Source organism: Pristis pectinata, chromosome 15 (assembly GCF_009764475.1).
Source record: "Pristis pectinata isolate sPriPec2 chromosome 15, sPriPec2.1.pri, whole genome shotgun sequence".
Taxonomy (NCBI): Eukaryota; Metazoa; Chordata; class Chondrichthyes; order Rhinopristiformes; family Pristidae; genus Pristis; species Pristis pectinata.
Genome location: NC_067419.1, coordinates 21,731,366 through 21,745,641, shown reverse-complemented (window position 1 = coordinate 21,745,641; position 14,276 = coordinate 21,731,366). Strand labels below are relative to the sequence as shown.

The 14,276-nt window shown below is 39.3% G+C and overlaps 1 protein-coding gene across 2 annotated transcripts in view; it reads left to right on the top strand.

Moving 5' to 3' along the window:
* Positions 1–12,554, top strand: part of wash1 (WAS protein family homolog 1) — a 28,413-nt gene extending 15,859 nt beyond the window's left edge. For both annotated transcript variants that reach the window (XM_052030430.1, XM_052030429.1), the window contains exons 5-10: positions 5,448–5,584; positions 6,599–6,734; positions 7,563–7,767; positions 9,717–9,857; positions 11,791–11,952; positions 12,481–12,554. In XM_052030430.1, coding sequence (XP_051886390.1) covers positions 5,448–5,584; positions 6,599–6,734; positions 7,563–7,767; positions 9,717–9,857; positions 11,791–11,952; positions 12,481–12,518 — 819 coding nt within the window. In that variant the 3' untranslated portion in view covers positions 12,519–12,554. The remainder of the gene's footprint in view (positions 1–5,447; positions 5,585–6,598; positions 6,735–7,562; positions 7,768–9,716; positions 9,858–11,790; positions 11,953–12,480) is intronic.
* The last annotated feature ends 1,722 nt before the right edge of the window (positions 12,555–14,276 follow it).

Sequence of the window (14,276 nt, the reverse complement as noted above, 5' to 3'; positions counted from 1 at the left end):
CAAAGAGGGCAAATGGAATTCAATCAGAGAGGTGCAAGGTAGTGCATTGGGGAAGCGCATTAGGCAAGGCGATATTCAGTGGATGAAAGGATTCATGTGGCGGAATAGAGGAACCTCACATTGTATGTCCAGATTCTTGAAGGTTGCAGGAAAGGTAGAAAAAGAACATCTGGGATGATTTTCTTTATTAGCTAGGGCATAGGATATAACAGCAGGGAGATATGATAGAATCGTATGCAACATTTGTCAGGCCACATTTTGAGTCTTGTGGATATTTCCCATCATTGCATTATAGGATTAATGCAATGTACTGAAGAGGATGAAAGGGGCTTTACTAGGAAATTGTGAGAACTGGAACATTGTATTTGTGACAAGAGATTGGATAGTTTGGGGTTGTTTTCCTTGGAACAGAGGAGGCTGAGGGCAGAATTAATTGAGTTGTATAAAATTAAACAGGACCTAAGTGAAAAAATAGGAAGGATCAATCTCCCCGAGCGGTGGGATCAAAAATCATTTCCCCTTTAAACCTACTAAATACTAAAAAGTATTTAGTAGGTTTAAAGTGGGAAATGAATAAAGTGTTTTTACCTAGAGATAAAGGTGGGAGTCTGGAACTCATTGCCTGAAAGGGTGGATGAGATAGAAACCCTCACCATATTAAAAAGCACTTGGGTGAGTACTGGATGAGACTTTACAGCAGGGCTATGGATCAAGGGGTGGGAGATGGGATTAGGTTGGGTAGCTCTCTATCAATCAACATGTATACAGTGCACTTGAATAATAGACCCCTGTCTTTTCTGTGACTCTGTTAATGATCACTGACATTGTCTTTGCATCAATAATATGTTATTGAGATGGTTGATTCAACACCATCATTATAGTCACACAACAATTAATTAACCGATTGTGTTGAGAATAAATAAAACTATGAGATAAAGCTAAACAGAAATAATGAAAACAGATAGTAAGAATTTCTATTAAAAGAAAAACGTTAAGTGAGCATTGGTCTTATAGAAAGTGAGTCTTGGGAATTAATAATGGTAAATTAGGAGATGAATTAAACAGATATTTACCATCAGTCTGCACTGTACAGGATACAAGTAACATCCCAGAAGTAACAAAGTTGACAATTGGAAGAGAGGGAGATATTGAGGGGAGAACAGTCATCTGGGCAGAGTTATTGAGCAAATTGTTGGAACTTTGGGCTGACATCTGTATGGGTTCTGATGAGCTGTATCTTGGGGTCTTAAAAAAGGTGATCAGTGAGATAGTCGGAGTACTGATTTCAATTTTCCAAAATTCTCTAGATTCAGAGAACATAAGAAATAGGAGCAGCAGTGAGTCATCTGGCTCCCTCAACCTGCTCTGCCATTTGTCAAGATCATGGTTGATAGTCTCACCATTTTCCAGAACTATCACCATATCCTTTGAATCCTTTAGTATCCAGAATTCTATCAAACTCTGTTTTAAATGAACTTGATAAGTGACCCCTCAGCCCTCCAGGGTATAAAAATTTCAGAAGTTACTTCCCTCAGAATGTAGAAACTTTTCCTCATTTTAGTCCTAAAAGTCTCAAACTCTGCACCCTGGTCGTAGAAAAGTGGACATGAAATGGACTTGACAAGCAGGATGAGGGAGAATCTCAAAATCCTTAATAGGTATATTAGAAGCAAGAGGATAACTAGGGAAAGAGTATGTTCCTTCAGGGACCAAGGGGGAAATCTATGTGTGGAGCCAGGGCATATGAGTGGGGTCCTAAATGAATGCTTCTCATCAATATTCACCAGGGAGAAGGATGCGGAGGATGGAGAGCTAGGGGAGGTATATGCTGATACTCTGGAATACATCGGTGTCAGGAGGGAGGAAGTGTTAGAGATATTAGCACTCATTAAGGTGGATAAATCAAAAGGGCCTGAGAGGCTTTATCCCAGGATACTATGGGAAGCAAGGGAGGAGATTGCAGGAGAAACTGAGATTCTTGCATCTCCGTTAGCCTCAGGTGAGGTACCAGAAGAATGGAGGAGAGCTAATATTGTTCACTTATTCAAAAAGAGCAGTGTGGATAAGCCAGGAAACTACAGTTGATGAGCCTTGCATCAGTAGTAAGAATTAATGGAAAAATTCTAAGGGACAGGATTTATGTTCATTTGGAAAGGCAGAAACTGGTTTGGAGGAGTCAATGTGGCTTTGTGCAGGGGAAATCCTGTCTCTCAGATCTGAGTTTTTTTGAGGAGGTAACTGAGAAAATTGAAGGCATGGCATTAGTGTATTATGTGGACTTTGGCATGGCTTTTGATAAAGCCCCACTGGTCCAGAAAGTTAGGGCATGTGGGATCCAAGATGTGTTGGCAAATTGGATCTAAAATTGGCTTGATGATAGAAGGTAGAGGATAGTTGTCAGGTCTGTAATAAGTGGTGTGACACAGGAATTGATATTGGGACCATTTTTTGTTTGTCGTGTGGGTGTGTGTATGTGTGTGTATATATATAGTAAAATTGCTGACAACATAAAAATTGGTGGAGTACAGTATAATGAGGAGGGTTGTGAAAGGATACAGAGGGACATGGATCAGTTGGAAAGTTGAGCGGTGTCATGGCAGGCAGAATTTAACCCAGACAAGTGTGAGGTAATGTATTTTGGAATGTAAAATACTATCAGGACATATACAATAAATGGGAGGGACCTCGGGAGTGTTGATATGCAGAGGGAAGTTGGTGTGAAGTTCATAACTCCCTGAAAATGGCAACATAGGTGGATATGTAGTAAAGAAGGCACTTGGCATGATTGCCTTCATAGGCTGAGGCATTGAGTATAAGAGTTGCAATCATGTTGCAGCCGTACAAAACATTGGTCAGGCCACACTTGGAGTATTGTGCACAATTCTAATCACCACACTACAGGAAGGATGTCGCAGAGTGCAGAAGAGATTTACCAGGATGTTGCCTGGAATGGAGGTCGTTACTTCTAAGAGAAATTAGATAGGCTGGGTTTATTCTCACCAAAACACAGGCGGCTCTGAGCGTTGACCTTGAGTTTTTATAAAATTATGAGCGACATAGATAAGGTAGATAGTCAGAGTCTTTTTCCCAGGATGGGGAATTTAAAACTAGAGGGCTTTGGTTTAAGGTGAGAGGGAAGAAATTTGAAGGAGCTCTGAGAGGCAGCTTTTTTCCACACAGAGGGTGGAGGTTATATGGAATGAGCTGCCAGAGGAAATGATAGAGATAGATACAATTACACAATGTTTAAAAGGCATTTGGACAGTCAATTGGATAGGAAAGGAGTAGAGGGATATGGGCCTAATGCAAGCATATCCTTCTAAACCTATATGGCTTCTACGGCCCACATCCCTCTAAACCTTTCCTATCTGTGTACCTGTCCAAATATCTTTTAAGTGTTGTTATTGTACCTGCCTCACCCACTTCCTCTGGCAGCTCGTTCCACATACACACACACCACTCGCTGCATGAAGAATTGCCCCTCAGACCCCTTTAAATCTTTCCTCGCTCACCTCAAACCTACACCCTCTAGTTTTTGATACCCTTTCCCTGGGAAATGATTGTGTGCATTCACCCTTTCAATGCCTCTCTTGATTTTATATACTTCTGTAAGGTCACCCTCGGTCTCCTAGACTCCATGGAATAAAGTCCTAGCCTGCCCAACCTCTCCCTTTAACTCAAGTCCTCGAGTCCTGGCAACCTTCTCATAAATCTTCTTTGCACTCTTTCCAGCTTAATCTTTCATATAACAAGGTACTCAAAACTGTACACAATACTCCAGATACGGCCTCATCCACATCTTGTACAATTGCAAATAATGTCCCAACTCCTATACTCAGTGCCCTGACTGATGAAGGCCCAGTATACTAAATGCCTTCTTCACAACCCTATCTCCTGTGGTGCCACTTTCAGGGAACTGTGTTTGTAATCCTAAATTTCTTTGTTCCCAGGTCTCTACTGTTCACTGTACAAGTCCTACCCCTACCCTGGTTTGACTTCACAAAATACAACACCTCGCACTAATCTGAATTGAATGCCATTGCCATTCCTTGGCCCACTTACCTAATTGATCTAGATTCCCCTGTAATTTTTGATAACCTTCTTCACTGTCTACGATACCATCTATTTTGGTGCCATCTGCAAACTTAACTAACCATGCCTTGTACTTTCTCATCTAAATTGTTCATATAAATGACGAACAACAATAAACAGCATCGATCCCTGTGGCACACCACTAGTCACAGGCCTCCAGTCTGAAAAATAACCTGTCAAAGTCAAGTTTATTGTCATATGCACAAGTACACGTATGCACAGGTGCAATGAAAAACTTATTTGCAGCAGCATCACAGGCATATAGTATATAAGCAGCATTCACAAGAAAAACATAAACATAAATTATACACAATTTTTACAATAGGTCCACCATCACCCTCTGCTGTTCCATCAACCCAACTACGTATCCACTTAGCTAGCCCTCCCTGGATCCCATACGATCTAACCTTCAAGACCAGCCTTCCATGAGGGACCTTGTCAATGGACTTTAGCAAGGCCTTATAGACAATGTCCTCTGCCCTGCCCTCATCAATTCTCCTGGTTACCTCTTCAAACAAAAAACTCTTAACAAATTTGTGAGGCACAGCTTCCCATGCATAAAGCTGTGCTATCCCTAATCAGTTCTTGTCTATCCACATGCTGGTAAATCCTGTTCTTCAGAATCCCCTCCAGTAAAGTACCCACCACTGATGTCAGGCTCACCAGTCTGTAGTTCCCTGGCTTGTCTTTGCTGCCCTTCTTAAATAATGGTACAACATTAGCCACCCTCCAGTCTTCCAGAACTTCCCTCATGGCTAAAGATGATGCACATTTCTCTTTTGGAGTCTTCAGGAGCTCTTCCTCAGAGGGGTGGAAGAGTCTTTTTGTATATTTTTTAGGCAGATTGGATAGATCCCTGATAAACAAAGGGTTGATAGTTACTGCAAATAGATGGAAATAGTGAGGTTACAGTCAAATCAGCCATGGTCTTATTAAATGGCAGAGCTCGAGGGGCTCCGTGGCCTTCAGCTCTTAATTTATATATTTTCTATCTTGAGTCTAATTTCACCTAAGGTGGTGGTGATGCCTTAACGTGTCTGAACTTAGGTGGTGAAAAATCAGCTGGAATTGCTGCTGTATCTGAATGCTAAACAGATGGCCTCCTCAGGTTAAAAGAACATGTGAGATGAATGCCTCTTGGCTGGGGAATATATGATTGCTTGACTGTATTCAGTCTACCATGACTCAACAATGAAGAGAGGCCAATCTCCTTATTATATTGTTCTGAATAGAGATCGGTCTTATCACTCCAGTGAACAACCAGAAGCCAAGTTGGTGGGAACAGAAGGTGTTTCTAGTGCTGGTCAAGACTTACCAGCTAAACTAATTTAGGTATTTTCCTTAATTTCCTTTAGGAGAAAGCAAAGCTTTATCCTGTGTATTTGAACACTAAGTCACAGGAGGACAATGAGACGGAGGAAGGGCTGGGAAGCCTTCCTCGAAATATCAGCTCCATCAGTTCTCTTCTGCTTTTCAACACAACTGAGAACCCGTAGGTATCAACGATCCTGTGAAGAGAACTATTTTTCTTTGGTATATTTATTCTCTGTATGTACATATGTCAGTAAGATCTGTGGATCATGCCATTAATGCAAGATGAAAGTCATGGATGACAACTAACTGTTGACATCTTGGGAATGCTTTTACAGAATAACAGCCACCATCATATTTAAAAACATTAGTGTTTACTGCTGGTTCTGTGTATGATAATGAAACCATCTTAAAAGTATATAATTATGTTATTTGTCCTGATCAGGATCAAAAATGATAAATAAATTTCATTGACAAAGAATTGGAAAACTTGAATAAAGCAGTAGCTTTTAATTTTTGTCTGCATAAAGGCAGTTACAAACTGGGTTTTCCTGAATGTAAACTCTGAAGTTTACACATTTAGGGTATATTTTATTATTTTTACCAGAAGTTTTGAAGATGCTTTATCTTGCAAAGTTATTTTAATCTTTTTGAAGTTCCCATAAAGGAGCTGTTCTCAACCTTACTTTCTAATTTCTACTGATCCTTTCAAAAAGAAAATTAAATAAATCTTCAATGAAACAAATGAAAATAGTGAAATGTATTCACAGGTTTCAATTCTAGCAGAAATAGTAATCCTATAAGAACTATTGCTGTACTGCCTGGAGGAGGTACAAATTATTTAGAGGTTACTTCAACCTCTCGATTTAGGCTCTTAAACAAAGTGGGTGCCTGGATGCATTTTTCATTGAGCATAAACTATCCTTAAGAGTTTGTGGTAACTGGTACTCGTTTGTATATTTCACTGTGAGATGCCCCTGGAAATGGAAATGCTGGGCTGGTTCCAATGTAGATTAAACTTTTATGGCTGGTTTCTAATGTATAAGTTAGGAATTGTGAAGATTATTTCTGTGGAATTTTTATCAAGAATATAAAAAAAAATGTATTTTGTTGACATGCAGCTTGCGGTCTTTTCTCTCTAGAAGCTAAGCCTAAAATATTGAACCACACAGTGTTCTTCTCCTTCTTCCTGCAGCTACAAGAAATATGTTCTATTAGATCCATTAGCCGGTGCTGTGACAAAAACTCACACTGCGCTAGAGACTGAGAAAGAGGAGAAGCCATTTGATGCACCACTCTCTATCACCAAGAGGGAACAGCTTGAAAGACGGGTAAATGTGGAGAACTTTATCACTTGAGATTGGAAAAGCTTATGATCCTGTCGACTCAGCTACATAACATGTGGCACAATTAAACTCGTATATAATGAGGGATGTCCATGGTACATTTTGATCATGTAATGGGCACAGCTTTGTGTTGTGGACAATATGTATTTATCTTTCACCAGCCATCTTCTACAGACTACTTCATTGAATAGGGGTTGAAATGGAGATACCTACACTTATTAATTTGTAATTAATGAAAGCCACACTGCTTCATTAGCTGAACAAAGAGAATGATAATCTAGTTAATTTCACACAGTCTGTATGTGATAGGAAATAGTAACAGGGTTCTGTCGAAAATTAAATTGTCACTCATATATGTTCATTGCTGCAAATAACTTTGCATCATCAGTACATCCTTTCTCAGACTGATGCTGAGAAGTTTGCCGTAGTTCTATCAGCTTTACATTGGCCATCTGATTTACTTTACTGGTGATGTGTTCATTAGGGATTCATTTGGTTGGTGTAAAGGGAGAAGACACTAATATCTAACCTTGTGTTTGAATCTAGAACTAGGCTCTCTTCTCTAGTTGAACATGGGATTCAGCATACCCAAAAGGAAAATGCTTGATGATGTAGTAATATCCAATTCCTAAATGACTTTCTGGTTTATGAATGAAAATCTATTGTAAAATAGACGGTGTTATTTCTTAGCACAATAACTCCACAAATGAAACAGTCAGAATATTTTTCTAATTCCTTCTTAATTTTTGCTACAAGATTTTTTTTCAGCTGTTTCTCTTGGGTTCTGAATATGGCATCTTTTTTGTATTTCAGACAACTGAGAATTATTTCTATGTACCTGACCTGGGTCAGGTCCCAGAGATAGATGTACCATCCTACCTGCCAGACTTGCCTGGCATCGCAGATGACCTCATGTATAGTGCTGATCTAGGTCCGGGTATTGCACCCTCTGTACCAGGAAGCAATATGCCTGAACTGCCCAGTTTCAATACGGAACCAGTTTACACAAATGGCCCAGGTAAAATAAGGTGGTCTACGGTTGCTGCTGTGGGATTGATAAAACCTTAAGTGTTATTATTCCCACCCACTGGGGACAGCTCAGCAGAGTCAATTTTCAAAGCGTGCACAGTGTTGATTAACCTGTTTTCAAGTTCTGTAATATTTTAACAACCTTCCAATGATTGACCAAGGGACTAGTCTTCCCCTCCTTCCCAACCCCCATTTGTTTCTTGGTGTAGAGGAATCAGCTGTCTTTTCGATTGACAGAGAACATCTTTATCAATGTCATTCATGATACATAGACAGCCAGCGCCTCTTTCCCAGGGCACCAATGTGCAATACAAGAGGGCATGGCTTTAAAATAATGGGTGGGAAGTTCAGGGGAGATATTAGAGGGAGGTTTTTTACCCAGAGTGGTTGGTGCATGGAATGTGCTGCCTGGGGTAGTGGTGGAGGCAGGTACATTGGTCAAGTTCAAGAGCTTGTTAGATAAGCATATGGAGGAATTTAAAATAGGGGGATATGTGGGAGGAAGGGGTTAGATAGATTTAGGCGAGGTTTAAAGGTCGGCAGACCATGGTGGGCCGAAGGGCTTGTATTGTGCTGTATGGTTCTATGCCTGATTCTTCCATTTCTTGTCTTCTCTGTCTCAATCTCAAGGGTTAGATTAGTGACCAGTATCCCTGACAAACAATTGATTCCCATGACTACCTTGATTACATCTTCTCCCACCTCCTGTAAGAACCTTGTTATATTCTATCAGTTTCTCTGTGTTCTTATGATGAGACTTTCCATACCAGTGTCTCTTGGGTACCTTCCTTTCTCTTAATCACAGCTTTCCCTCTACCATACTTGACAAGATTCTGAATTGTGTGTTTAATTTCCCACATTTCTGCTCTTTAGCCAGGGCAAGGATGGGGTTCGTATTTCCTCACCTTCCACTTCAACCTCTTCATTCAGTGGATCATTCTCAGTTGTTTTTGTTACCTTCTATGAGATTCCACCAGGAGATGCATCTTCTCATTCCCCTCCAGTATTCTGTGATCCTCCTGGTTTGCTCTTCTACTTCCACCAACCACCCCCGCTCCCACAGCACTTTTCCATGCAGCCAAAGGAGATCCAACACCTGCCTTTTTAGGTCTTCCCTTCCCACCATCCCAGGACCCAAGCAGTCCTTCGTGTGTGGCAGCAATTCACTTGCACTGCTTCCAATTTAGCGTACTGCATTCACTGGTTTCCTCTACATTGGAGAAACGACCACAGATTGGGGGACTGCTTTGCACTGCTCAGTTCAGTCATTTTCAGTTGCCTGCCTCTTACACACTGACCTCTCTCTTATTACTATTCTAATGAAGCCCCAACAGAAGCTTGAGGAACAGCACTTCATCTTCTAAGTGTTTCAACCCTCAGTGAATTCTGAGTTTTAGGTAGGCAACCTTTCCTGTCTGTGGCAGAACTGGCCAGTTCTGATGAAAGGTTTTCCACCTATAACATTAACCAAATTTTTCCTATCTGCACAGATGGTACGTGGTCTGCTGAATATTTCCTGAATTATCTTCTGATTGAGAATTCCCACAAAGACTGTGTTCTGCATTTCACAGTTCCAGAATTTTTTTCTCCCTACTGCTTTTTTTCCTGTCCTGCCACTTACACCTCCAATAGACCGATCTGCTATGATTAACAAAAATTCATAACCCTGTTCATGGCACCAACAGCTCTTGTGTCACCTGGTCTCCACCCTATCACAGAAAATCCATTTTCTCCATCCGTCCCTTCTCCTCTCCGCAACTTAAAACATGCTCGTCTTCTCATTTTTTTTCTTGTTCTGATGAAAAGTTATTGACCTGAAACATTAACTCTGTTTTTCTCCACTGTCTGACTTTGAGTATCAGTTATTTTTTTCTTCATTATGCAAAATGATTATGACATGGCTCTATGGTGGTTCACAATTTTTGTTTCTCATTTCAGATCAACAGAATACTAATCTTCCAGTGCCATCTGCAGAACTCCCTCCGCCTGAACTATTGACGCCAATGAGTGGTCCTCCACCGCCCCCACCACCGCCACCACCTCCACCTCCAGTTGAGCCTACCAGTAGTCAGCTACCAGGTTTGTAAATCTCTCTCCTTGATCTGGGCTAAACCTGATGAATTATTCTCTCCTGTGCCACTGAGATTTAGAATGTCAGCAAATAAAATGATTGTCCCAGTTAGCTTTGTTGCTACCATCTCATAGATTAGTGCTGCCATCAGTAGGAGTGTAGTGGGATTGCAGGTCACTGCAGCAAATGCAAGGGGGGTATACCTGTAAACATAGAAAACCTACAGCACAATCCAGGCCCTTCGGCCCACAAAGCTGTGCCGAACATGTCCCTACCTTAGAAATTACTAGTATCTATCTTGTTGCAAGTTTCTCAAGCTTCTTCTCATTATGTTCTGTCACTTTTCATTACATTTCAATGATAGGTGAGAAGTATGAGTAATCCCAGCTGAATTCTATGCTTTGTCATTTTTTTTAAATTTTCTATTGTCTTCAGTTTAATGAACTTAAAGGAACAGAATTTCTGAAATTGTTTTGCCCCAAACATTATTTAAAAAAATAAAAGTAAACATGGAGGCAACTAACCAAATTCTGAATTCCCTCATAATTATCACCATTGTGGGCAGTGTTGAAAGACGGTGGCACTTTGAAACTAAAGTTTAAAAGTAGGGAGCTATGGGAACCTTGTCATCTCTATAAAGTTTTATCTTGAAGTCTTTGGATGGAAGTTAGTGAATCATAGCATTCCTAAAGTATACCTTGTCCCAACCTAGGTATTCTGAAACCATTTAAAATCATAGATTGTGGATCACCTTTTGAGGACCTTGCTTGTCTATGGTTTCAAATTATGGTGTGTGATAATACTAACAATGTCTTATACCACTTTTTTTCTCATCATCACTAGCTTAAAAACCTGCAAGGTCAGGGACTGCAGCAATTCAAGAAAGTCCACTACATGCTTCCCAAGGTCATCTAGCAGGGGTGGCAATAATTTCTACATTATCAGCAATGCTTACATCATGAAATGAAAAAATCATGAAGGGAAATTGAATCCATAATTTTGAAAATCAGGTTGAATAGTATTCCTTCATTAGTTTTTACATGTGGTTTAAAATAATTATTGCATGATATATTTCTAATCAGTCCTTTAGGCAAAAATCTATGAATAAAATGCATTTCCTCAAATGTTTTTCCCTGCACACATCATCTTTATTACCAAAAGTTTGGTGGCAGTTTCACCTCTGGGTAAGGTTGTAAATTTAACACTCCTCATGGCCCCTTTAGAGTTTTTGAGCTCTGACACTTCGATGCAGTACTGAGGGATTGATGCATTGTTGTAGTTGTGGATTCCTATTAAATTAGTAAAACAGGGCTTGTTTGTTGAACGTTAAGACACTGATGTACTTGGCAACATTCTCGTTTAAATTAGCTCAACCAGATACAGATAAACGACAAGCATTTAGTGGATCTTGGTTGTAGATGAAACAGTTGCTCTGTTTATCTACTAAAACTCCAAAAAAAAGGGCTATTAATTGCTTTCTGATGTCCAGGAACCATAGGGAAATTCAGTATCAACGGGTGTGTTAAATTGGCATTTGCATATCAACTATATTTTTTAAAAAGCAGAAAATGCTGGAAACACCAAGCAGGTCAAGCAGCAGGAGTGGAGGGAGAAACAGCATTAACATTTTGGGCTGAATATTCTAACAGGTCTTTGACCTGTGACATTAACTCTGTTTCTTTTTTTTTTACAAATGCTGCCTGATCTGAGTGCTTCTAGCATTTTCTGTTTTTATTTCAGATTTCCAGCATCTGCGGTTTTTTTTGATTTGCATCCATTTTGTACATCCCAGCTAATTTTCCTTTTATCATTGTTTTTTTTTGTTGCCTGTCCCAAAAGTTCAGTCTAGTCTCAAGAAGAATCTTCTTCCGGACAAATATTACTCTAATTGTGAAGAACACTTTTATTGATTTCTGTTTTCTCTGATTTCTTTTCTGGAAGATGGTATTGTTCAGGGAGCACCTCAGGAAGTTGTAAAACCCTCAAATGGAAGAGCCAGTCTGCTGGAATCTATCCGGCAGGCAGGAGGAATTGGGAAAGCCAAGCTGCGCAATGCAAAAGCTATTAAAATGGAAAAGAAAAAACAGAAAGAACAAGAACAAGGTATTTTCCCATATAACTCTATTTGGTTTCATAAACCTGTTATGCTTGAAACATTCTTACACTTTGTATTTAATATTTAGAGGAGCTTGTAAAGATTTTCCACTTTTCCATGTTTTAGTTCAATTATTCATTTGGAAAAGATACTGCTTTTTCCTTCAACTTCAGGAAAATTGAACCATTGTCAATGCCTGCTGCAAATTTGGGAATTGGTTTCATCAAAGTGATGTAAAATACATCATCTGTTGCAGATGTGGAACTATTGATGTTGATGGTTGCAAAAAAAATGACTCAAATTTATGCATCAGTTGTTGAGATTTGGAATAGTAGAAACATTCCATATGGTGTAGTTTTTTCCCCTCATTGATACTGATAGTTTGATAATGCATGTTTGGGAACTTAAAATGGAAACTTGTACTCAGTACAACTGTAGTAATGGGTATGGTTGTTTTCCTGCCTCCACTTGCTAATTTTGAGTGGGGGTTGAGGAGGAAGTGGACATTTTGCTGAATGTTATCTGTTATGTTCTAGGTGGAACAAGGGAAGGAGGGGGGGAATCTGATGTCTGATCTCTTCAACAAGCTTGCAATGAGGAGAAAAGGTATAACATCCATTGTTGGTACAGCTGTATAAATGGCAATTTTAGCTTCAGTTAGTGTTAATATGTGAATAGATATTTATGTTACTTTAATGCTATACCCAATGTGTACAAATATAGAACTTCCTCTGCTTTGCTTTATAACATCTTCACATCCGTCATTTCTTTGGGACTTCTGATACCAGCTACTGTTTAATATTTACTCTGGACATATTTATGCTTCAAATTCAAAGTTACCCATATTTCATAGATCTTTGTAACCAATAAAAATGGAAATATTTCCCCATTTGATTTGGAGTTGATGATGTAGTCAATGCTGATACTTTATTCTACTGCAGCTTGAACTAAACTGCAGAACACGTTAATATGTAATTAGCTGGATCAAACTTGTATGTCTGATTTCTTGCAGGTATTTCAGGTAAGGTCCTCAACATAGCGAGGGCAGTGGTGAAGGAACGGGAAGTGAAGTTCCTGTACCAGGTGGTGCTTTTGCTCGTATGTCTGATGCCATTCCACCCCTCCCACCTCCGCAGCAACAAACTGCCGAAGATGAAGACGACTGGGATGCATGAGATTGTCTAACTGATCTCTGTTCTTGTGAAAGCTTGAACTTCAGGTTTTAATGTCAATCAATTCTGGCTCAAGCTTAGAAATTTATTTTCTTTAAAGGAAAATGTTGCCTATTAACGTCTTTAATAATGCATTTGTGCTTGAGACCTGGAGACAAACAGGGCTCTGTACCCTACTGGCTCGAGTTTGCTACATGAATGGGCATAACCATCTAAAGACCACATTAAGTAACTAGAGTTTCATCCTATACTTAAATTATATCAAGTGGTCTTGCCTGCAACACAGAAGCTAAAATGTGAGTAGCAGGGACATCCAAACTGTTTCTAATAACAAACCATTCATAGCTTGTTTTAAGCAAAATTTACTCAGGTATATTTTATCCTTTTATGAAATAACTTCAGGTTTGAAAGTAGTGTCACAGCCAGCATTAACCTTCATCTCTAAAATGCAAGTCATGTGAGGTCATTCATGACGGTACTTATTCCAAGCTCTGCCAAAACCACTTTACCAGTTGTTAGACAGTGGCTGATAAGGGAAAAAAAAATCAGTGTGTTCTACAACTCTAATGTTTGCACTGTCGAGGGATTTTTGATTCTACTGTACATAATCCCAGAATCAAATAGGAACGAGTTAAGGAAAGCCATGCAAAATGTATAATTCAAGTTTAAATCAACTAACCCTAGTTTAGGACAGCAATAAAATTTAGTCTACTTTTAATTGATGTAAAATTTGAAATATAAATGAAGGTCAGCAATGGTTTTGAAATAATTTGATCTAATACGAACAAGGTCTTATAAAAGTTTCAAGTGAAACAGTTGCTATCACACAAATGTTACTATTGCATAAATCACTATTTTGAACTTGAATAAGCAGCATGTCATGAAAGATGCATAATCCATCATGTTTTTGATGATTGGGTTGTTGTGATTTATTGCACAAGTGTGAATAAACATGATAACTTCAAACAGTCTCCTAGTACAGTGAAACTTTTTGCTGACCCCAGAAGAAATTCTGTTCCTACCCAGTTTTAATTCAAATTCGATGAACAAATTTACTTTTTGGAGAATGACAAGGTGTCTCCACCCATGTCATTTTTCCACCAAAGCATGGGTTACATCAATCTTTGAAATTGTTTGAATAGTCTTCAATCAAAAATTCT